The 24,165-nt window shown below is 43.8% G+C and overlaps 1 protein-coding gene across 3 annotated transcripts; it reads left to right on the forward strand.

Moving 5' to 3' along the window:
• Positions 1 to 1,287: 1,287 nt before the first annotated feature.
• Positions 1,288 to 20,390, forward strand: PLEKHS1 (pleckstrin homology domain containing S1). 3 transcript variants are annotated; one of them, XM_014957341.1, is made up of 15 exons: positions 1,288 to 1,374; positions 3,321 to 3,457; positions 4,500 to 4,591; positions 4,697 to 4,803; positions 6,141 to 6,275; positions 7,910 to 7,985; positions 8,650 to 8,757; positions 9,417 to 9,500; positions 12,758 to 12,868; positions 13,881 to 13,996; positions 15,149 to 15,358; positions 15,469 to 15,570; positions 16,540 to 16,675; positions 17,456 to 17,544; positions 19,195 to 20,390. In XM_014957341.1, exons 2-14 carry the CDS (start codon positions 3,427 to 3,429, stop codon positions 17,522 to 17,524), a joined length of 1,377 nt encoding a protein of 458 aa, XP_014812827.1. In that variant the 5' UTR covers positions 1,288 to 1,374; positions 3,321 to 3,426; the 3' UTR covers positions 17,525 to 17,544; positions 19,195 to 20,390. The 3 variants fall into 3 exon arrangements, with proteins under 3 accessions (XP_014812827.1, XP_014812836.1, XP_014812840.1); XM_014957350.1 differs by having other exon boundaries at positions 15,152 to 15,358; XM_014957354.1 differs by lacking the exon at positions 15,469 to 15,570.
• Positions 20,391 to 24,165: the final 3,775 nt, after the last annotated feature.

Below are 24,165 nucleotides of genomic sequence, written 5' to 3' on the forward strand. Positions count from 1 at the left end.
TAAGGAATGTAACAGCATAACAGGTAAGGAGAACATTTCCTCTTGCACAGTGTGTTTTTCTTTAAGGTTGAGAATGATATTTTATCTAAACAAAATAGCTACAGCAAATTTATCTTCGCTTAGAAGCATTGGGAAAATAGAAAAATTGCTAGGAACAGTCCCTGGTCCAGCCTGTGAGGGACTGCTGAGAAAGAGTTGGAGGGGTCAATATTGATGTGTTTCCTCTAGGAATAGGAAACGCTATTTGCCCTGTGGGACATAATGTCTAAAAGAAAAAAAAGGTGGATGAAGTGGGTCTTTATCAGATTTTGTTGGTTTTTTACCATGACAGAATCTAAATAAGGACAGCTTGGGAATTTTCAGTGAGTAGGTGAAATGGTAGCTGTCTGTCTAAGAAAAAAGGCCAAGTAATAGGGTTATTTGAAGCTCTTCAGTGCTCTAACACTGCAAACAAGGCGCACTCTGCTCTTGCAAGAGGTCTCCTGGTAGACCTGGGGTTTCCCAGGAAAAGGGGACAGTATGGCACAAAGAAGCATGGGAATTCTCCCTGCTGACTTCCAAGGCAAGGAAGGTGAGGTTGAACCTCCACCAACCTTTGCACTCGTTCTGATCTGTGAAATATCCAGAGATCAGCATAAAATACCTGCAGGAACTGCCAGGGAGGGAAGGTAACTTCCAGAGGCAGCAGAAGAGAGAGAAAAGACAGTCCCTTGTGCTGGGACCAGTGTCTCTGCTGGACACAACATTACTTTAGATCACCTCCAAAAAGCATTAATATTATATAACATATAACAGAATCCAAACTATTCACCTACAAACGAGACAGACATTGACCCTACAATGACAGTACGTTGTCAATACGTAGGTGGCATAAGAAATCCTGCTTCAGCATTGGATGCTTTAGTAAATGCTGTTCTTTAAATCTGGGCCTGGGGAAGTTTTATGGCACTTTACGATCTTTTAGGGTTCTTAATGTTGCTTTATCTTCTGGTCACGGATATGATGTTTCAGACACAGCTCGGGGGAAATAAAGGGACTGTTCAGAAAGCTGAACCAACAAAAACAAGCAGTCTCCGGGCTTTTTTTCTGCAGGGGAGGCGTTTGTGGCTGCCTTAAATGTGCATATTTTTTCGATTGCTTGTAAGTGAATATTAATCTTCTGGATTTCCCCTTTCAGAACGGTCTTTCATTTGCTTCCCGTGGCAGAAACAGGAATTTCCTTGTGGGTCATATTTCAAGGTGTTTGTTTTTATACAGGGACTATAAGAAGGCAGTCACAACGCAGGGCAGGGACACACCGTGTTTTGCTGCAGGAAGGAACCCAGGGCATCTGGAAATAATTCAAGGTGCATTTCTCTAAGACCTTCTACACCTGTAAGTATTAACACACTTTGTTTTCTTTACCTTGGTATTATATTTTTGTAAGTTTTATAATAGCCTTCATCTTAATCATTTGCAGCATTTTATTTGCATTTTGACTGAAGTTGCTTTCAAAAGGTTGAAAGCAATCAAGTCTTTTAATACCAGGCATACAAAAATCTGAGGAGGTGTAATCATGGAATTGGCATTGTGTGTTCTGAATTAGACATGATCTCTTTAAAATGTTGCTTTCCATCGGAGAGAAAAGACAATGAAATGCAACAATTAAAAACTTTTTCCCAAAATGCAGAGTGAGGTAGCACAACTGTAATCTCAAGGGGGTTTGTCTTCCCACCTGCAAATCTTGACTTTTACTGAAACCTGGAAGAGACTTTTCTCCTGTCATGGGCTCTTGGAACATTGTTTTGCCAGAATTGCATCGTTTGCCAGTCATGGTGGTTCTGTCAGTCACATTCAAAAGAATATTACATTGCCTTTCATTGCAACCCCAGGCAACTATTGACACTAAAATATTGACTTTGTGTGCAGTCATTTTTTGTTTCAGAAATTGCTTTTTTTGTCCTTTTTTTTTTTTTTGGTAGGCAATAGATGAAAACCCTAGCAGCAAATTTTGTACCAGTCTGTCACAGTGTTTCTACAGCAAATCTGTCTCCCAAAAAGGCAAAATCACAAAAGATTCCCCCCCCAAAAAAACCCCATTCTCATTTACAGCGTGGTGCAGCCTGGAACAGGAGGTGTGGAAGGCTGTAGTTTTAGGTGTGTGTCAGAGGTAAAATGTTGTGTGTAACCCACCCCATATCAGGGGAGTGAGGCCAGAACGTAGCCAACCATTTCTGACCACCACTCCTGACCATTACTTCTGGCACCATGGAGTAAATTGCTGCAGAAACAGAAGCAAAGGAAACCCCTTAAATCTCTCCCTCCGGTCAGGGAGCTCAGCAAAGCGCTAGAGAGCAGCACTTGGAATCCTTCAATGTTCCTGGTTTGTTCCTGGTTCCTGCTTTGCAGCTTCAGGTGGGACACAGGTTGGAGACTGTGACCTTGTCGTAGCTAACAGACAACTTCGAGCCAAGTTACTAAAAGGAAGGGATTTGATTTTGCAAGGAATGAGAGTTTTGGGGTAAGGCAAAGGGAAACTCTTGAAAAGTTTCCTAAACAGTGTTACAAACAGACTTGGTATTACAAATTGGAAATGCAAACATAGGAGAGAAACTAGATCTGATTTTAAATAGACAAGGAAGCAACTGTGAGATGATAAAAACCTGCTCAGTGTGCAAAATGTAGCGCTGTGTATGTGATTGATTGGGAGGAGTACAGATTCCCATTTCCCTGGCAATATTGGAGGAGACAGTGCAAAAATAAGCTGACATAAATAAAAACAGATACTCTCTGTTTAACCCTCTGAAAAATCGTAATACCAATCTACCTCTTAGAAAAAAGGTGGAGTTTATTTCATCTCTGTTTATAAATTGCTCTGAAGGCATTGTATTAATGAATGCTACAGACTTGCTAATTATTGTAGTAACTATAGAATTATGATGGGATTTTCTCACTAGATTTTAACTTCTTTAGGCCAAGCTATGCCTATTTTATGCAAGGCTGATCACACTGCTAAGGCAGTGTCAGAAACATCAGGAACATATATGGGATGCAATATTCCTAGGTTACAGATGCTGGCAGGTCTCACCACTTCCTCAGCAAATCAGCTCTTACTAGTCACAATTTTATAATTTAATTATAGTAGAATAGATATAATATTACAGCATATAATGTATAATTTACTTTATAATATAAAATATTATGATGTGTAATAATATGCTTAAATGAGTAATAAGTGTAATTATTTATATAGTTTATTGTAGATTGTTCTATGTTTATATTACATAATTCTATCATCACTATGAAAATAAAAACTTGTGAGATATTTGTTATATTCTCAGGCCGCCACGCATGCAGTGAAATGCTGCTCAGCAGCAAGCACAGCAAAAGGAATTAGCTTCAAGGTTTTTTACTGTCTTAACTATCAGAGTGGAAAAAACAATCAGGATGGCTTCGACAAGTAAAAGAAATTCTGCAGGTACAAAACTTCGTTTATTAAGACTTATCACTAGTAAGGTTGAATCAGGTTTTAATCCATTCTTATAAATTATCCATTATCAATATATGGTACTGTTCTCCTTGCCCTCCACCTGCCAAGGATACTGTAGTAAACAACAGGTGAAAACCAGGGGAAAATAGCAAACTGAAAAATTTTCAGATCTCATCTGGGCTCACGCTGGGTGTTAATTCTGCCCCTTTGCTTCCTTCCTGAAAGAATCTGTCCTAAATACAACATTTCCCTTTATAGCAGAATTTTTCTTGTCCCTGACATGGGGGTTAAACTGTCATTTGTAAAAAATGTTAAAACTGTGCTCCCTTCAGGCACTGGATTCTTAAAAAAATCTTAATTTCCCATACACATTTTATAGCTTCAAAAATGGAGTGAGATCACCAGTCCTTTCATTGGGTGTTGAAGTGCATTAATAAAACTGAGATTATGATCAGAAATCCACCAGTGATTATTAAATGTGAATCTTAAACTACAGCTGGACACAGAGTACACAGGGTTGCGAATAAATACATTCAGGTATTTCCCCATCCCCCCCCCACCCCGAAGGTTTTAGCTCATATTTTACGTGTAAGAGCTTTTCCTCTTGTCTCATTATGACTCACAGTATAAGATGATCTCTCCTTAAATGCGTTTGCAACCTATCCAAATCTGCAGATATCATCAGCGGGCTGTTTACTGGCTTTCAGATCACTAATTGTGAAGTTAAATAAGACCAGTTAAATAAAGCAGGGGCTCACAATACCTTTTGAGCCCTCTACATACATAAGCACTATTATTTGTTTACAGTTTGGGCCAGTTGTCAGGAGTGACTTTGCCATCAGGGCAGCACGACCTGGCCCTATAATTTATAGCCTTGATTTGTGTTTGTCTTCTCTAATTGTGATGTGCTTTATGGCCATTTAAGCTCAGAAACCCAGTGTTCAGCAACAATTTCCAGTTGAAGCAGGTCTCTGGAAGAGATTAATTGGCAACAGATTAAGTAATGGCACTGTTTATTTCTCTTTGATAGTGACAACTCAAAAGACGTTTCTCCCCGAGGGTGGAGTCTGCAAGCACGGATTCCTCATCAAATCACCACCTCTCCAGCTTTTCAACTCACAGGTATGCTAGCACGGATTAGTCATATTCCAGCAATCCCTCAACAAGCATCTGCTATTTCTTCTATCCTGAATTTCGATGACAGATAAATTACTTTCTCTTCGGCAGAATTCCTGGAAAAGGCGGTTTTTCATCCTGTGCAAATCCAGCAAGGGCAATTACATCCTGAAGTACCTAAAAGGCCAGAACATAAAAGGCTCCATAGCTGTTGACCAGTAAGTAATTCAAATGCTTCACCTTTTTATCTTAAGTGGTGTATCAGCACCCTTAAATGGCCACTGATTGTATCAACAATTGCTCCTGACTGAGCTTCTTGATCCAAATCCTGCCGAAGCCCAGAAAAGAGTCCTTTGAGCTTTGGTAGGCTTTGGAGGCAACTTACAGTGTATGATGTATGTAGAAGTGAAAATTCTAAATTGCTTAGATGAAATTTGACACGTTTATGTGAGTAACTGTGGTGATGTGGGATCTGCAAACCAGACTCCTTGGCTCAGAGATCCCAAAAGCTGCATTCCTGGAGTAGAAGGTGTTTTATCTCCTGTGAGGACGGTGCTATGCATTCACTCACACGTGAGGATGGGCTATGCCACTCTTAACTCTGATACATAACCTTTCTCACCTTATGGCTTTACAAAGTGCTTTGGAAGTTGTGCTGAGGTCTCCTGGCTTTGGGGCAGCCCTTTGGGCTGGTGCTGGCTGCCCCACTGCCTCTTACTCCAACGAGAAAATGCTCTGCTTGGCTCATTTGGGTTGGTCATTTCATTCCACTGCAACAAGTCTGGGTGTCACTGGCTTTGTACCAGCACCCTTTGCCATGTCACATGTGGTATGAGATACATAGAAAGGAAACAGTAAACATAAAGGGAAATGTAAAGATTTTACCAGTCAGACCTGGAGCTTAACACTCCAGCCTCCTGGAATGGTTAGGCACGGAGGTCACTGGACTCATTCTTCTATTAAAAGAATTTACATTGTAAAGCCTTGGAAAAAAACTTCCAGCTTGCTCAATGGTATGTGGTTATGATATTACCATCATTATTGTTGTTATTATTTTTACTAATTTAACTTCTTGGAAGTTAGTGGAAGAAGTGCTTCCATTTAAGTATCCATTAAGAGTACTTCTTGTCTGTTCCTCTTCCCCTCATTAAAACACTGTTAATACACAATTATTTTCAGGTCAGATGTATTATTCTGTAGTGGTTCAAAAACACATGCCAGGCATTTTTCTTACCATCATTTTTCTTCTGGATTCTGTCTTAGACCAACAATCCCTTTTTTCAGAAATGAGGGTCCAAAGCCTGTACACGAGTCTTTGCAAAAGTCAATTTTATTTTATTGCTTGGAAGTTTTCTTCATTGAAGGACCATCTGGTTCAAATGTGTGCATTTCTTGAGAATTTTTTCTGTGGAAAAATGTTTACCTTTTCCCCTGCAGATCTCATCATACTGTGCTGTGCTTGGAGTAAATTACCCACATACACATATGTGTGTGTATATGTTTGCGTGTGTTAATGTATAGTCACACAGGACGTTTCGTGTGGTTGTTTTAACAGAATCATAAATATCGAAGTTGGCATAAGCAATTCTGAAATTATGGAAACGGTGAGGAAGATGTTCAAATGCCTTCCTGAACAGGTGATGTCTGTCAGCACTGGAAACAGACGTTACTACCTCATTGGGAGCAGCAGGTGGGCACAGTGGGCTGTGGGAACACAATATGACATTACAGTTGAGGCTCAAGGCAAGGTCCTGCTCCTCCACAGCCGCTCCCATCCCTTCCTGCATCCCAGCTACTGATGGCACAGCCCTGGGATGAAACTGGTTGATCCAATGGAAAACTGCTCTTTCCCATGTTGGTTTTTTTCACCCCTGTGGCCAAGTTAATTTTTGTCAGTTCAGGCTACAACGTCCAACATGTGGAAGTGGTGGGAGCATGCAGCTGGGGGCAGGAATGGCAGCGGCAGCACATCAGCCTGGTGGTACCATGTCAAGCCATGCCAGTTAAGGGTCAAGGAAGAGCAGGGAGCTTTGTCTTCTCACCCAGTGGCTCCTGGGAATTAGGAAAGCTGCTTCTCCTTCTGGATAAATCACAGGAAATAACCTTGCCCTGGAAAGTAGGCTGCTAATCAAGGGAAGCAGATTTAAGGAGAAAATTCCCCCGAGGGAGAACCGGTCCCAGAAGGAATGCCTGGGGCAGGGTGCTGTGCTCCCTGCTCGCCCCGGCTGCAATCCTGTCCTCAGCCAGGGCAGAAGAGACCATCAGCCAAAGCTGGGTTAGGTGAGGGAGGACATTTGGCACAGTGCTCCCCTGCTGCTTCTTCCCAGCTTCTCCTCTTGGGTTTCCCAGCCTCAGGCATGTTGGGTTTTTTTTTTTCTGCCTTTAGGCAGAAGAGCAGCTGATGTGTGAAACGCTGATAAGCGCAGAAGAAAAACACATACCTCTGTGTTACTTGAGCGTGCCACCCCCTTCCAGAACGAACCCAACTCCACCGCAGGCATAAAACAGGGCTTCAGGAGCCCTTTCATGGGGTGCTTAGAATCACAGAATCATAGAATCATCTAGGTTGGAAGAGACCCTTGGGATCATCGAGTCCAACCATCTCCCCTACTCTACAAAGTCCTCCCCTACACCATGTCCCTCAGCACTGCATCTAAACGGCCCTTAAACACAGCCAGGGATGGTGACTCCACCACCTCCCTGGGCAGCCTGTTCCAATGCCCTATCACTTTTTCAGTGAAAAATTCTTTCCTAATGTTCAATCTAAACCTACCCTGTTGGAGCTTGAAGCCATTCCCTCTCGTTCTGTCACTAATTACCTGTGAGAAGAGACCAGCACCAACCTCTCTACAGTGTCCTTTCAAGTAGTTGTAGAGAGTGATGAGGTCTCCCCTCAGCCTCTTCTTCCTCATACTAAACAGTCCCAACTCCCTCAGCTTCTCCTCCTGCTTCCCAAGCCTCCTTAGCTCTCTTTATGGCCGGACTGGGCAGAGCAGCATCACACACAGAAAATGAAGCAGAAGGCACCGTCCCACCTCTCCGTCTCTCTCTCCCTCTCCATGTCTCTTGCACACACACACACCCACAAAACCCCCTGCACACCTTTTAGCTCCCAGTCCTGGGCTACACCCCTCTGGGGTCAAACTTTGCCATGGGGCTCAGGCCACCCCAGCACTCTCTCTTGAAAGGAAGGTGCAGATTTCCCCCGTTGATTTCAGGGAGTGTTATTTTGGGCCCCATGGGAAGAAACAGGCAGGCAAAGGAGGTTTTTCTCTTGTGTTTTACCTGGGAGTAGGTTTTCATGTCTGTTGTTCCAACCCACAGGCAGGAAACAGAGGACTGGGTCACTGCGATATCTTCAATCTGCAGGGAGGCCAGAGGAGGTGGATGCTGCCCTCAGGTGACACGTTACTGCACTTGTTTGTAGAAAGAAAGAAGTTGGTAATTTCATTAGAAACCTGTGCAAAGGAATTATCCTGATTTCCTGATTCTGGCCTTGCAAGTTGGCTCTTGCCTCAGTTAATCAGAAATTAATTTTCCATATGAATCCTGTACCCTGGCTTTATGCACTAAGCAGGCATTGCACAGTCTGTCTGTGCTGGGATTGATTTTTACGTTGAAGGAGTCTCTTTGAAGAGTAAGCCACATGGAAATTAGGAGATGATTGACATTATGCTGCAATGAATTGCACCTTTGATGCCTCAGAATGAAAACTGGTGTGTTATCCTTTCTGTGTGCTGTTTGGTTATATTTACATGCTGTTTTACAAACTGATCCACCTCTAATCTGTCAATGTAGGAGCAGCTGAAGCTCTGGTAGGTGAAGCTCAGGCCCAAGTTTGTCACTTTGTCAGCCAGCCAGGCCTGCTCATTCAGCCTCAGCACTAGGCTACTTCCATCCCTACTGCTTCTACTTGGCTCAGAGTGCAAGCAGGACAATTTATGAAAAAATGCCATGTAGACAACCTCTCTGAGCCATTCCAAGTAAAATATGGACAAATAGGATGTGTTGGTATGTGCCCATCAGGTGCTTGTCTTCTTATGCTGCTGTCATCTTATTTCTAGACGCAAGATCTTCCAAATCCAGAAGTCAGAGGCCGACCCTCCTCTTTGCCACTATTCTTGAATCCCGTAGATTCAACCAATTTGCAGGAAAGGCAAAGCTACCAGAAGGTAAAGAGATTCACCATCCTTACTAATGAGTTTGCTCCTAGGGCAAACAATGACTGTGAAGTTCGGTTTGTCCAGTTGTTTTTTTTTGTATCAAAAGTTCTTAGAGCTTGTGCAATGGGTGTCCGGTCTGTTCTGCTCCCTGGTGGGATTCTGAGCAGGACCTGGGTGATACCACCAGAGAGTCCCCACAATGGAAAGGCGTTTGAGTAAAGTCTGCATGTAAGTAGAGGCAGGTGTTGATGGCAATAAGCAACCATACTCATTAGCTGTCTCGACTGACTGGCAAAGATTAGTGGGCATGAAATAAGCCCCTGCAGATTGGCTTTGACATGCCTTGGCAAAGCCACGCGGTGATTGTTTTGGCAGCTGCCTCCTGCATTCCTCCTGGCTTGTGACTCTGCTTTTCTTTGTCTCTCTCAGCTCGAGAGGGGTTCACGTCCAGTTCTGCTGTGCCTTCCAGATCTTCCCCCTCAATACTTAAATAGAAAGGAAGGAGGGCATTGCTGCTGTCCCCGAGCAGTTGCAGTCCCTGCCCCTGGTGACAGGCTGAACGGCAGCCAAGGGGGTGTTGGTTTCCTCTGGTCACAAAGCCGTGTGTGAATGGCCCAGCTTCAGGAACCTGAACGCAGGTGAAGTCAACGTTTTTCTTTTGCACACAGGAGGATGGTCCCTCAGAAGACAAGAACAGGCCCAGTTCAGACCCTGGCCCTCACTGGGCTCCGAGGGGAGGTTTTCCAAGCCAGGTGAGCAGAACAAATCAAACGGCTCTTGACTTGTTCAGTCCACAGAAGTGACTGTTGGCTCCCTTCTCACCCGAGTATCTGTGACTATACATTGTTCACCTGCTTTCCCAGCACGCTGAGTTGGTTTTAGCTATGAAAGTTTCCTAAATATGGTTATTCTGTTGCCTCTTTTAGCACTGAAAATAACTGTCTAAGAATTTGCTTGGAATGCCCTTTGTTTCTTAGAGGCGGATCCTGAGAACTTCTGTGCAGTCGATGCACTTGTAGCAAGTTGCACTTGATCAAGAAAACTCTGATGATTGACTCCTCCCATCACATTTCTCAGCTGTGCCACATTCTTCCTAAATGTTTTCTTTTTCTCCAGCCTCTGCCCGCAGCAATGGAATGAATGTATCTGAGTTACAGAACAAGGGCTTGTTAAATTGGGGCACACCTCGGGCCTGACCTTCTGTCAGCATAAACATAACTTCAAGTAAATTAGCTTCCATATCTGGCAGGAAGGGTTTAAAAAGATTGCAGTGATGGATGTTATCATGGATTGTTGGCTAAGTGTTCTGACCTGGGCTGCCTGAACAAACACCTGCAGCAGTTTCAGATGGTTTCCACCATTGCTCTGCCCTGGATCACTGCCTTTGCAGCAGAAACAAAAGACCAGAAGGCACAACCAAGGCCCTACCACACCAGCACACAGTTTGGCAGCTGAGTTTAAACCCATCTTTGTTAACAGTTTCTGCATTGGACTATGACCTGGAGTGGCTGAGAAACATGGAAAAGACTTTGCCCTGCTATCACAGCTAACAGGGTGGTAAATCATGGGCTGCAGTCACCATCCACGTATAGAGGCTGGCAGCAAGTATGAGATAATACAACTAAATTTAGCGGAAAGTAGTAAAAAATAGTTGAAAGTAGGCTGCAGTGCTATGGGCAGTTGGCACAGTTCAGCTGATGCACAGTGCTTTATGAAGCTGCAATAATTCCGTTGTGAGTCTGACCTCTGAAATGCATCAAGTCTGATTTTAACTAGTGCTGCTCTGGACACATACCAGGGCTCTCCTTCTGCCTCTTTCTTACACATGCCTTTTCTGTCTCATACATTAACTCTTCTCATACTTACGATGCCTCAGAGATCATGTATTACATGCAGCTGTTGGGAGTAGGACAGACTGACCATGAGGGTTAAACAATAAGGAAATTGGATTTTACCTCTCTAGCCTGAAGCAGAGGGAATAGCAGGAAGCTCATATTTCTGCTTCAGCAGGTGTGAAAACAAAAACATTTGCCATACAGCTAACAAGAAACCAAAATGTTTGTTCATTCGATAAAAATATTTCACTTGCCTCATAAGTTTAGCATCTGCAACATCTCCAGATCTATTCTCTGCTCAGTGATACCTACACAGCTGACTTCCAGATTAATCCCTTGTATTTCCTTCCTGTAGAGGTATGACTCCACATTTCTAGTATCTGATTCATTTTGCTTTTTATCAGCAGTTCCCTCATCCAGGCCCAGATCTTGGAAACGCTTTGGTCCGTGAGCGTCACTGATGCAAACAGACTTATGAGCATCAGCTGAGTCTCATCATTCAGGCAGGGACCCTGAAGGGCTCTGGGGACCTGGCTCCCTCTCAGCCCACGTTTTGGAGCTACCAAACCACATCTGACTCAGCAGCTCAATATCAGCTATTTTGACACACGGCTTTCAATACCTGAAATACATCAAAATAAGGAGCCCTGACTGGCATCACCCCTCAGTGCTCATTACTGCATTGCAGACACCTAGGCATCCTCGCCAGGGGTCTGTCTTCAATAACTGTTACACACACCTGATATTTTGAAAGAGAAGTTCCTCTGTCCAAGGGCAACACACAACTTTCCCAAAGGAGTCTGTAACTAACAATTTCTCAGTTGTTCTCCAGGTATCATTTCCATCTTGTTCTACAGCCAATTTCTTCTACAGCCATAATCTCTTCCTCTCTGATGAAGATCCACACCGTGGTTCGACAGATGCTTTAGGTGCTCATTTAACTGTATGTCTGAGAGTAATTATACACCAAGGTTAACTGCACTGCGCCTGGAGGATCAGAGATGTTGGCAAAGTTCTTTAGAGAAACACAGTGCTTCAGGACAACCTTCTCCTTCCCACTGTCCCCAGTATATGGGATGGTGCCAAGTGAGAAACCCAGCATTTGTCAAAAGGCAGCCACTGTCAGTGACTAAGGCTCTGTTTGGGAAGCTGATGAGTGTTCATCTGCTCTCTGAGATGCCCTAGGAGACTGAGGATCTCAAAACTTCATAAAATCAGCTCCTCTTCCCCCTTTTCCCCAAGTGTTTACTTGTTTGGTTGATCCAAACCCCCTGAAAAGTCCCTAGGAAATTCATTCATGGTTTTAGACCGTGACCACAGAGCCGAGCTCGCTCCTGCTCTGGTTTTTTTTTGCAATTCTTGGAAGGACCATTTGCAGGGTTGCTCCAACTCCTACAGCATGAGCTGCTTTTTATGTCATTTACACTAACAAGGAACAAAAATACATTCATCATCTTTAATTTTTATTCAATGCCAGTTCCTTCTCTTTACATGTAAGAAAGTAATTAGTTTAATTTACTTTACCTTGAAAATGGTAATATATTCTGTGGCATATTTAGCAATTATTAAAATGATTACCATGGAAACCAAGGATATTAAAGCGGAGAGATAAAAAACAGTTGCAAACTGCAAACTGCAAACTGCAAACAAACATGGCATGGAGGATTGCATTGGGAGGCAGCTAAATACTCATTACCATACTCTTCATTATAGTGAAGTCAACAAGGAGACATAAAATTAAATAATTTAGATTTGTGACTTAGAAAGGTAAACCTAGTGGAGCAAGTAATTTCTCCTTGTCATACCAAATTGCCACAAACTAAGGATTTCAGGTATTTATGAAGGCAGAATATCACTCAGAGGACAAAGAATTCAATGTCTCATCTCCAGCCCTCCAGAGAGAGGTTCTTGATCGTGGAGAGTTGTGAGTTAATAGAATTCTTGTCCGTCAGGGAAGTCCCAAATTCATTCTGTACTTGGTAGCAGGTAAAAGGTGCATAAAAAGGACAAATATATTCTGATCCTCTTCTAGATTTCCTACAGATGTTTTTCCTAGTGTAAGGACTTTAGAACTGAGCCCAAATAAAAAGTCTTTTCCGCGCAAGTGACCCTTTATTTTTCCATGTAAATCTGCATAACTGAACTTGTTAAGTACAAACCCATTCTTTTAACAGGATGACAATGTGGGAAAGAGTGAGGAAAATCTGCTGTCGTCAGATACAGATGAAGAAGCCAAAAAGGATGAAGAAGACTATTACCAAACTCCCAGCAGTATTTTAGCAAAGGTGGGTTATCGGTTGTGGGTTCTGCTGGTTTGTTGGGAGCTCCAAGGAGACAGGAGACATTTAATGAGCCAAAAAGGAACCAGTATGAGGAACCACTAGTACCTTGCAAAAGGACTAGGTAGATAAAGCAGGAAATAATAGAGCTTTCAGTTGTACAAGAAAAAATACACTAGAGTCATCCAAAGGATCTTTCTGGTGGAAAGCGGCATTTTGACAAAAACATTGTTGGTTTTGTTGAAATTCCCCAAATTGACTGTTTCTTTGTAAATGGCTTTTGCTTATTGTATCACAGGGTTGGGTGTTGGTTGGTTGTTTTTTTTTTACAAAAGTGAAAGCTTCATTTACAAAATGTGGCTGTATATTATTTTTATATACTTTAAAATGTAATTCTGTTGAAGCACCATTAAGCTGCATAAAACCAAGCAGTAATTTCAAAATGCTGTGAAATGTTTTGGTATCTGCATTTCAGTGTGAAACAAGGGAACAGGAGGAATCATACTGGTTATTTTAAACAAAATTTGGCACCTCGTTTGGGAGGCTAATTTCTCTTGGCTTCCCATACAGTGGTCAGGAGAAGCTAAGTCAGGCTTCTGCAGAAGTCACAACTTCTCCCAAAAGACAGTACAGCTAACTGAAGGACATTAGCAATGTGATTTTGTCATATAATCTAAGTGCTTTAAGTTAAGCACACCCAAAATACAAGACTCTTCAAACTGCTTAAATTAAAACATAACAAAATTTTTGTGATAGTATTTTCAAATATAGCTGGAAATGTCCCGAACTGAAAGGTAAGGAAATGGTAGCATCTGTAACACCAGATAACATTAACTTGTAAGTTTGAACCACCTTTCTAGTTCACGGTTTCTGGGAAGGGAGTTATTTGGGAAAAGCCAAGGTACATTAGCCAATGTGTTTAAAAAGCAAAGGAATGAACAAAATAAGGAAGTTAAGATTTTTTTCTCTAGGTAGGGCAAGGATATTTTTGTCTTATGTTGTCATGTGTTTCCAACAGTGCACTTCTGAAGTATCAAAGCCCGACCATACAGCGGAGTCTGATGTCTCTCTGCAAGAGAAGCCTGTGCAGAAGAACCCAGCAAAGGAGAACATTTATATGTCAATGAAATCACTGTAAGTAACAACTTTATTAAGGTTTGCAAATTTAAAGTGATGTAATGGTACAGATAGAGCCATCATCTATGGTATAACAATACCCAGAGGCTGCATCTTGTTTGAATGAGTTTTGAATGAGTCCTTCTTTGGTCTTGGTTCAGAAAGTTCAGAACTCACAGAAATACCAGAGTGAAATTCAAACTCATCAAAGTGAAATTTAAACTCACATTGAAAACTCACACATTTATACAGGCTCTGACTGAAGAATACAGCACTTTTTGTTTATTAACACTTGTTATAGGTTTTCATGAGTAGGTCACCTCCTTCCTTCCCTTTCCCATCCAACAAATGGGTTTGATGCCCTGTACTTTGAAGGCTCAGTGTTTGGCTTGAGACAAAGAAAGACCTGAACTTTTTACGACAGTTGTAGGGACACAGGGAAACTTCACAACCTCCACGATACAGTACATTTTACTGAAGAGAAGTGTGCCTACATGGTATAAGTCTACCTCCTGAGCCCCAGGAGTGCTCCTTGGCCATTAGCTATAGCCTGCCAGCCACAGACAGTCAGGTCTTATGCCACACAGTGGGAGGCAATTAGAAATGCAGACCAACAAAACAGCCTATTCTGGTAGAATTTTTCAAGCTCATCTGTGTCTGGGAGCCCTTGGGGAGAATTATTGTAGAAACCTCACAAGCCTGTGCCACCTGAGTTAAAATGTACCACGAGTAGCTTTTGCTACTAACCCCAGTCTTGTTTGGGGCGTGGAGGGGAGTTGCCCCCAGCATTATATGGCTCAACCAAATAAAAAGCATTCAAGCACATCTGAGCTCTTGTATCTCCCAGAGAACAGCATTACATCTTTGCAGAAGCCAGTACAGCCAAGGCCAACAATCTGTACTCAGTTTCTTTGTCAAGGCATGTTGTTAGGCAGAATGTTTTCTGGCTTAATAAATAGTCTTTAAATACAGAAAACGTTTATTTTGGGCTTTATGGTCCATTTTTAGAAGGACTGTTTATTTTACTTAGCTGTAATTTTGTCTACTGCATATTCTACAAGAACTTGTTATTCTTTGCTTCACTGACGGCTATTTGATCCAGTTTCAAACACAGCAAGAGCACCTGGAACAGCCAAACCAGTTCATTTTTTTACCACCATTCCTCTTCAGTAGGCTGCTGGATGAGAGTTGCCAGTTGATGTGCAGACGCAATGAGCTCCTGTCTCCTCCCAAATGCCAAAACAACGGCGCGTGTCCAAGAGACTTGGAAGCAAACAGAGACCTAGAACTCCCAGAAAGCAGCACCAGCCAGCAGCCAGCCCTCCAGAGAAGACAAAACTCATTACCACTTTCGGTGGTTCAGTTGTCGATACTTCTCGGGTAAGTGTCCTCTCCATTTTTCATTGCAGAGAAGACAGATGTGTCTTCTTTGTGGGTTTCAGTTGAGGTACTGGTAGAGTGTGCCTGGTCTCTGATGTTTTCTCTCACAGTCAAGTTAAAGACGAGACCCAACTGCAGAAGTTGGATATCTCCATCCCCCTGGCTGATATTAACAGTTATCTAAAACTTACTGAAGCAGCAGGACAAATATGGTAAGTCCTAGATGTCTTCTGATGGTGCTTGTCAGATGTGAATGAGAGACAATCAGTGTAGGTACTGAAGTGAACAACACCACACACCCACGTGCAGTTTTGGCTGTGCAGGACAGGGCAGGTCAGTGTGTGCTGGAACTTCAGTGATTCCTTTCTGCTCTTTCTAACTCTTCATGTACTGGAGTTTCTATTTCAACTGCTGTTGAAAAGGGCTATAGAGAATCGACGCCTTACCATGCTGTGTAATGATTTGTGATGAAGTCCCACCCCAAAAGCTAATCTTCTGACGTTGATGTGAAATCACCTAATCGCTGCTAGCCAGTTTCACCTGCCATTTGGTGGACCCTAATGATGGTGTGTCTCAGAGATACAGTGAAGAGATGTATCTTGTGAGGATAAATAGGGCCTTTAGACCAAAAATCTTGCAGGCTTTGGTATAGGTGGCTAATGACTCTTTGTTATTGATGATAAAGCCAAAAATTAGGAAGCACATACAAGGGATAGAACTTCAAGTGCCACTTATTTGACTTCTGTACCCCCTTATGTATACTTAACTCCTATGAGTTAAGTAGATAAAACACATGATCCTAAGTTTTAATTTTGTTCATTTGGGATGACTTTGGAAATCATCTAAGTCAAGCATCGCACTAAAACATCTGCAGTGCATCTGGCCTGCTGCTTTCGGACTGGAATCCCCAGCTTTCACCGGTGACATTGCTATCACCAATCCCCCTTGTTAACCTGCTGCAACGTCAGTGTCACGTGCACTTTTAGGAGGACACGTTGGGATGGATGAAGCAGCTTGGTTTCGGTTAGAACCAAATCAAAAAGTTGTGAAGTCACTCAACCTGTGTGTTATTTCCAGAGGGCAGCACTGTAAATGCAATCCTGTTGGACCATTGCCATTCTGTTGGCAGTAACTGGGTATCCCATGTGTTTCCTTTATTGTCTGTCCTCCAAATACCCTAGCGTGTCACAGTGGACTGGTCCTCATCAGCTGGGATGCTTGTTTAACCACGGAGACCATATAGTGGCTGTGAATGATCTGCAGCCCCAGGACGTGGAGGAGGCTTACTTCTTCATCAGCAGGTCCACAAGAAAGGAGGTAAGCCTGACAGACCTGAAGGTGACAGTCAAATGAATCAAGCCAAACGAGAAAGTAAGTTGCCTCTTGCTTTTCAAGTGGCCCCATCCAAACCAGTTTACCCTGGTTTCAGTTTGGCATGAATAGCTTCAGTACCAAATAGCTCCTCAGCATCATTCTGATGTGGCACCTCTTGTTGCTGGGCTATTTGGGGAATGCAAGATCAGCGCTGCTGTGTTTAAGGACTTGATCTCAAAGAGTCAGAGCAATCCCAAGAAGTACTACTGGGCAACCATAAATTAGAATTACTTAGTATTTTTTTGCTAAGGCACATGATTGCAAACTTTGGGAAATAAACAATTGCCTCCAGCAGGTGTGTAGCTGCTTACAGTGGTTTTAGGTATGGAGGCTAGAGCCCTCCTGGGAGAGCCCTCCTCAAGCACCACCCATCTCCTTGTGTGATACCACTTTTTTTTTTTTTGAAGAATGTGGGAGATTTCCAAGTGGTGCCTTAACACCCCTGTGATCTGCTACACATTGACACATAAGTTCCTCATATTTCAGTATCCCTGACCCATACCTGAACACATTCCTGTTTAAGTTCTGCTGAGAAAGTCGAGGTTATCAGATGATGTTGCAATCTAAGGAAAAGAAAGCCAGTCTCAGCAAGAAAAAAATACTCATCTCTTAACAGGGTATTTGTATTTAGCTAGTTAAAATACAAAAGTCAGACGGTAGCGCAAATGTTGGTCAGATATAACAAGCTTTGAAAGTTTCTCTTATTTTTTTTCTTTTTTTAAGGTGAAACTTACTGTATGTAGGATTCCACATTCGGGTGTCTTCCATGTTAAAGGCTGCTCGTGTTCCTGAAAAAAGACCTCAATGATTAAGTAAGTGCCAAAGTTCAAGAGAAAAGATCAGGGAGACTAATGTGATATATAGTGTATGGAGGCAATCTTTATCTTCTAGAGCTGCCAGATATCTTTTGTTGCTGAAGTACAAAGAATAGAGAATGTGGATTTAATTTTCATTGTATGTCCTAATAACTTGTTTTTGTTGACATGAATGGCACATGTTTGGCTTCTATTTCATGTTGGCATGTATTTCAGTTACATGAAAAAACCTGCAGGCCAAATCATTTCCTTGGCACTGTGTATACTCTGTACTTGAGTAGAAAGCCTCAGAGAGAGTTCACGCCTCTGCTCACCTCTTTACATTGAGTACATTGATTTATACTGAACTCCTCATCAGTTAGGGGTGTGGAAACAACTTATATTTGGAACGAAGCCAAATATATTCCCCTGCTTCCCCTTAGCTGTGGTATTGGAAGGGAGGCTGGTGAATAGTGTTGTGTAGTGATTCAGGGGGGCCTCCTTTTGTGTTATGTCATTTTTGTGTTACAACCACAAAAATACATTCAAGGGATGACAGGAAAAAGATCAGGCTGGAGAAAAGAAATGTGTCTGGAGCACCCTTGGTTTCATAGGCAGCCAAAAGAAACCCTCAGTGAAGACTGAATGAATGGATTTGTGAGAGAGGAGGGCTGGCCTGCTCTGTGAAAGTGCTACTGGTAAAGATAGCTGGGAAAACTGGGGAGAGAAACGCTGTAGAGGACGGTGTGTGCACTCAGCCCAGAGCAAACAGAATTCAGTGGAAGAGTTTTGATGCTACCACGGGGATGTCACCACTACCACAGCATTTCCAGAGCCAGTGCTCTTTTTTTTTCCCAAACAAGGACATGTCCTGTAAATATTTGTTTGTGGATCTCTCTGACTTCCGTTGCTATCACACAAACATGGCTGATTTTCAGCTAATATCACACCAAAAGGTGTTGGTGCCTGATACAGAACTGCCTGCAGGGGTGCCTTTCCTGGATGCCAAAGGGGAGCTTTGTCCTGTACGACAGTGACCTCTGTTGCTCACAGAAACATGGTGTGACACTGCTTGTATGCAGAACACACACCTGTTCTCTATATGGATATGTACATGTTTGTGTGGGGGCATATTTACATACATATATATTGCTGCAAAGTAGACTGTATTAATATTCAATGATGTGGCAATCAACCGAGTCACTGGTTTTGAGTACAGATAATTTCATCTTGCCAGATACAACCAAAATAACTACTGGGTTTAGCAGGCATAGGATTACTGATATTAAGAGATTTATATAAGCTTTGATTAAGGTGGATTTGGCCCAAAGAAGGTATTTGTCCAGCTTCCAATTGAATTAGGCCAAGTCAGTTACTACAGCAGCGTAGTAGTAACTCCCTAAAATCAGCGTTGGTGCCACTTGCACCAGTAGAAAAATTGACAAATGTGGTTTGTATACATCCTTTAAAATCCAGGCTGGACTTTAAAAAAAAATCATTATAAATACAAATATTTATACAGTCTATTCAGACTCAGCTCCTATTCAAAAGATTAATTTCCAGATTGAACATTTCCACAGCCTGTCTCTTCTGGTTTTGAGATATGAGTGTTTGGAGCGTGTATTTTGCAAGGTGGGAAAGGATTACTTTTAGATATTTCTGTTTCAGTTTTGTTCAGAGACCTGTTCATGCTGAAATCTGCATAAAGACAGAGGGAAACCCCAGTTCTGGAACTACAGAGGCTGAAAATGGAAGAAAAGACGTTCCTTGGGAGCTCTCCTCCAAAGCTGCTATGGGACTCCTTTGCTCTGCGCTGCCCCTTTGAGCTCAACGAATCCTTTGCTGCCTGAGGAGTCTCTGAGGGGTGGGGTGGCTGGTCATCATCACACAAGGGTTATTCCAGCTCCACGACTGTGTCAGCCTCTAGGCCTGAATCCTAAAATCACAGATCATCTCCTTCAAGAGTATCCACTGTAGATGTCACCCTCGACCTTTCCTGCCCAAGGCTTGCCCAAGCTCTTCTTCAGAAGTTTAAGAAAGGGAAGTCCAAACCTTCTTGTGTTGTTCAAAGACTCATCTCTCTGTATAATTAGGAAGTTTTTTTCTAATACTTATCCTAGATGGTCTTTTTAGACAATGAACCTGTTTTTTTTCTTGCCCTGTTTTCAGTGGGCACGGGGAATGCTTGATTTCCACTGCCTCTGGAGAAATCTTCACTCCAAAAGGTATTTTTTTCTGCCTGTTCTTCCTTCTCTTTTTTTTTTTTTTAGACCAAACATCCTGCATTCTTTCAACATTTCCTGAAAGTGGTCATAAGTCACTGAACCATGAGATAAATACCTCATTTTCCAGTTATGGGCAAGCAAAAGAGGTGAGATGGCTGTAAAGCAGTTTCCTGAAACTTCATAGAGACACATTTCCAAAAAGAGGGGAACTAGCCAAGAAGCTGTGACCCCTACATGGTGGTGGGAGGAGACCCACCACGGTGGCACCTGCACGTGGCATTGCCCATGAAGCAGAGGTTGCACAATGCATCCTGCACCTCTCTGCCGTGGAAGAACATTACCTTTGGACAAAACCAGGATTTGGGTAGATATATACAGCCTGCACAGCATAATTCCACAACATTTCAGAAGACTGGGGGACTCATTCTATACGTCGGTAAACAGTTACTGATGTGTTACCCCATAATTGATCATTATGTCAGTTTACACAGGGATAAATGCAGATAATTAATGTCACATATTGGCTGATTCATAACACTTAGACAAATACAATATGGAATTGACATCGGTACAGTAAATTCTGGTGGGGTGTGTGAAGTTGTCTGCCCACATACGATTAATAAATGCCTTAACACTTTACAACACATTGTATTCTGCAAATGTCTCACTGTCTCCTGACACAGCCCCTCCTCATTCTCCAAAAACTACCTGTAGTTGCCCAGTAACCTGCAGCTGAGTCACAAAAACAGCCCTTTTAAAAAAAGCTACCCTTAAAAAACCAAGATAAATCTCATTCTGCAACATTTGTCCCAACGTAAAAATTTTACCTTGCTTCAGATGAGCAAATTCTGCTGAACCTCTGGGCTGCTTCTAGAAGCAACAGCAAAGGGAGATGGCCACATGGAGGGTATTACCCAGTGCTCATTTTTAGACCTGAAGGGAATGTCCTTACACCCATGATGTCTGAGGGGCAAGAGGTAATTTTTTGGATCACCTACCAGTATTGTAAACGTATGGTGTAAACACACACTCTTAAAGAACATAGGTGATATCATAGCTTCTTGTTGCAGTGTGCTCTCTGGTGTCAAAATCCTTTCTTAGCTGGTGTCCAGGTGAGTTTTGGACTAGGGAGGGTTCCTGACACAGATGCTTAAATTCAGGTTTCCCAGGGAAGGAAGGTTGCCCAGAGAAGCTGTGGCTGCCCCATCCCTGGAGGGGTTCAAGGCCAGGCTGGATGGGGCTTTGAGCAACCTGGTCTGGTGGGAGGTGTCCCTGCCCATGGCAAGGGGGTAGGACCTAGATGATCTTCAAGGTCCCTTCCAACCCAAACCATTCTGATTCTATGACATGAGGATCATGTCTGTGGATTCACTGAGTGATTTACATAGACGTACCAGTCTGTGGATACACTGAGTGAATTCACTGGTAAATCTACGTAAATCACAGCCGGAAGAAGGCTGCAGATCCTGAAACCTTCTTGCACCGCTGACCCCATGAAGTCACCTGCTTGGCAGCAGGGGCCAATGCCAGCTGCAACACACACCACTTTGAATCACTCAGCACCTGCCAGCCTGGTGTATGGGAGAGAAAGCCCAAAGAGCAGCAACACGGATTACCTGATTAGCTAATGATTAACATGCTCCTCGCTATTTTATTTCCTGTCATTGATCACAATCAGCACCTTTAGGTTGTTTCCCTGGCTGCTAATTCACAGCACATTCCCATGCTGCACTCACGCATTAGTGGATGTTAATTTCCCCCCCACACACATTCCCAAATGTGTATCATGCTCTTTCTACCACCCTAGTACCCTTCTCCAGCCAGAAAATGGCAATCGTCCAGGAGAAAAGCAAGTTCCAGAACAGAGAGGAAGCGTTGGTAGGAGAAGTCTCCCAATCGGTGTGAGGTCACTGAAGTTAATTAAAATAAAAAGCCCATTGTATGGCAAACACAAACCAGACCACACAACCCCCACACTTCCTCTCAAGGGCAACGCTACCAAGAACTGGGCTTGGAGTCATGCACTGACCGAGAGAGAGAGCAGGAGTCCTGCAAGAGGAGAAGTCCAGTCAGGAAAGGTTGTATCTGTGCTGTCTGTGTCCATCCTGGACCGAGGTGGAGACCAGCTCTGTGCAGTGTCAGGCCTGGAGGTTATTGAGAGGTTGGAGGGACAGCCCAGACAGGCTTCGCTGTGGCTGGACCTTCAGCAAGCGGAGTCCATAGAGGAGCAGCTGCAATAGAGGAGAGCAATGTCACCTCACACACCAAGGAGTGGATCAGAGCTGGGGACACCAGGTGCTTAATCTATGTTTTGCCCCAAATTTTCTGGAGACCTCAGGAGAGCCATTTCCTCGCACACACATGGTAAAATTCCACAAGTGTTTTCAGACACATTCGGGTGGTGCTGTCTCTTACAATGAATGCCATCTCCAGCATCACATTCAACACTGGGAACTGCTGTCCCTCCCAGAACATCTGCTGGAAACACCTCCTGCAGACTTCTACTCTACAGCTGGGGGGGGGGTTGGTTCCTCAATGCCCCATGCTATGGAGAGATGCTGATGTGCCCATCCAGTGCTAAGGGAGAAGCCATCCTTAATGCCCTGCAGACACACAGCTTACCCTCCATCACCCTTCAGACAGCACCAGCACCAGAAATCATTAGGTGATGCTCCCCCTTCCCTGCAGGGAACTGGCTCACCCCCGTTGGGTGCTGCTCACAGGGAGCTGCACCGAGCAGGGTCTATAGAAATCTCCTCATAGAATGGTTCGGGTTGGAAGGGACCTTAAAGATCATTGAGTTCCAACCCCCCCGCAATGGATTCATCCAGTATTTCAAGCCCCATGAGGGAAAATACTAATATCTACAAGGGTATTTGCTTGCTGGTGCTCACTTTGCCAGTTCAGGGGCTAGAAGGAGAGCGTACTCACCTTCTGCAGAAAGCCTTCACCACGGGACCGTCTACCTTCGCCTCTGGGGAGCTGACAATGTACCCTGAGATGTTCTGAGGGCTTTCTTGGTTTGTTTCCCAGAGAGGAACAGTCGTCCCACGTACGTGCCTCACCACAGCCAGCTGCTTCCCTCCTGCGAGGAGCTTGGAGCGTGCCGGGCAGTTCCTAGAAACTCCACTGGAATTTTAAATGTTGCCTCTGGCCCCTTATCACTTTCTAATTTATTGCATCATTTAAAGAAGAGGAGAGGCCAGCCAAGGTTGATACAAATCTTTCATTCAGCAAAAACACCTGAAGAGAAACAGGGAGGGTACTCAGGGGCCAGGAGCCCTTCCCTTGCTGCCAACAGCTGCTTGGGGACTCAGCCATCCCAGCTCTTCAGGGGCCACCAAGCCACTGCGGTGGGAGCAGGACTGGACTTACAGCAGTAAATGTCTGGCCCTGCTGAGTTTTCCCTCCTGGGGTGCCTGGGTCACTCTGTGCCAGGGAACTGGGTTCTTTTATAAGCCAGCACCAGAAGGTGAAGTTAAACACCCGGTGGGCGTGCTGGGACCATGGCTATCAGTGGTGCTAATCTTGTGGTTTAGAATCAGAATGGTTTGGGTTGGAAGGGACCTTAAAGATCATTGAGTTCCAACCCCCCTGCCCTGGGCAGGGACACCTCCCACCAGACCAGGTTACTCAAAGCCCCATCCAGCCTGACCTTGAACACCTCCAGGGATGGGGCAGCCACAGCTTCTCTGGGCAACCTGTTCCAGTGTCTCGCCACCCTCACAGCAAAGAATTTCTTCCTAATATCTAATCTAAATGTACCTTTTTTCAGTTTAAAACCATTACCCCTCCTCCTATTGCTGCACTCCCTGATCAATAGTCCCTCCCCATCTCTCCTGTGGGCCCCTTCAGGTACTGGAAGGCCTTTATAAGGTCTCCCCGGAGCCTTCTCCAGGCTGAACCCCAACTCTCTCAGCCTGTCTTTCATAGGAGAGGTGCTCCAGCCCTCTGATCATTTTTGTGGACCTACGCTGGATCTGTTCCAACAGGTCCATGTCCGATGCTGAATGTTTGCTATTATCATCATTCAAGAGTTGCTCCAGAGCCTTAGTCACAGGCCACCAGCCTAGGGGTCTCCTCCCTGAAAAATTCAAGACAGAACTCACCAAAGCAAGCAAACCCTCTGCACAGGACCGGTCTGCAAGGTCTTCTTAGACTCTCCTTCCCAGTTCAGTTCAGTTCTTTCATCGTGGTGAGGAAACGGAGTTGACAAAGCTGATTAAAGGAGAAAAGAGCCAAGAATAAAGTCTGGCAAGCGGTTCCCAGGTGGCCAGAGAGCAGATGAGCCACCCACACGCCTGCTCCACCTCCGGCCCTGACACTTGCAGCGACAGAAGCCATCAATGCTGATCGTGCCAGACCAACTGCTGCTATAAAATGCAGTTCTAAGCGTATATAATCCCAGGCAGTG

This window comes from Calidris pugnax, unplaced genomic scaffold (genome assembly GCF_001431845.1).
Source record: "Calidris pugnax isolate Ruff unplaced genomic scaffold, ASM143184v1 scaffold4, whole genome shotgun sequence".
NCBI classification, from domain to species: Eukaryota; Metazoa; Chordata; class Aves; order Charadriiformes; family Scolopacidae; genus Calidris; species Calidris pugnax.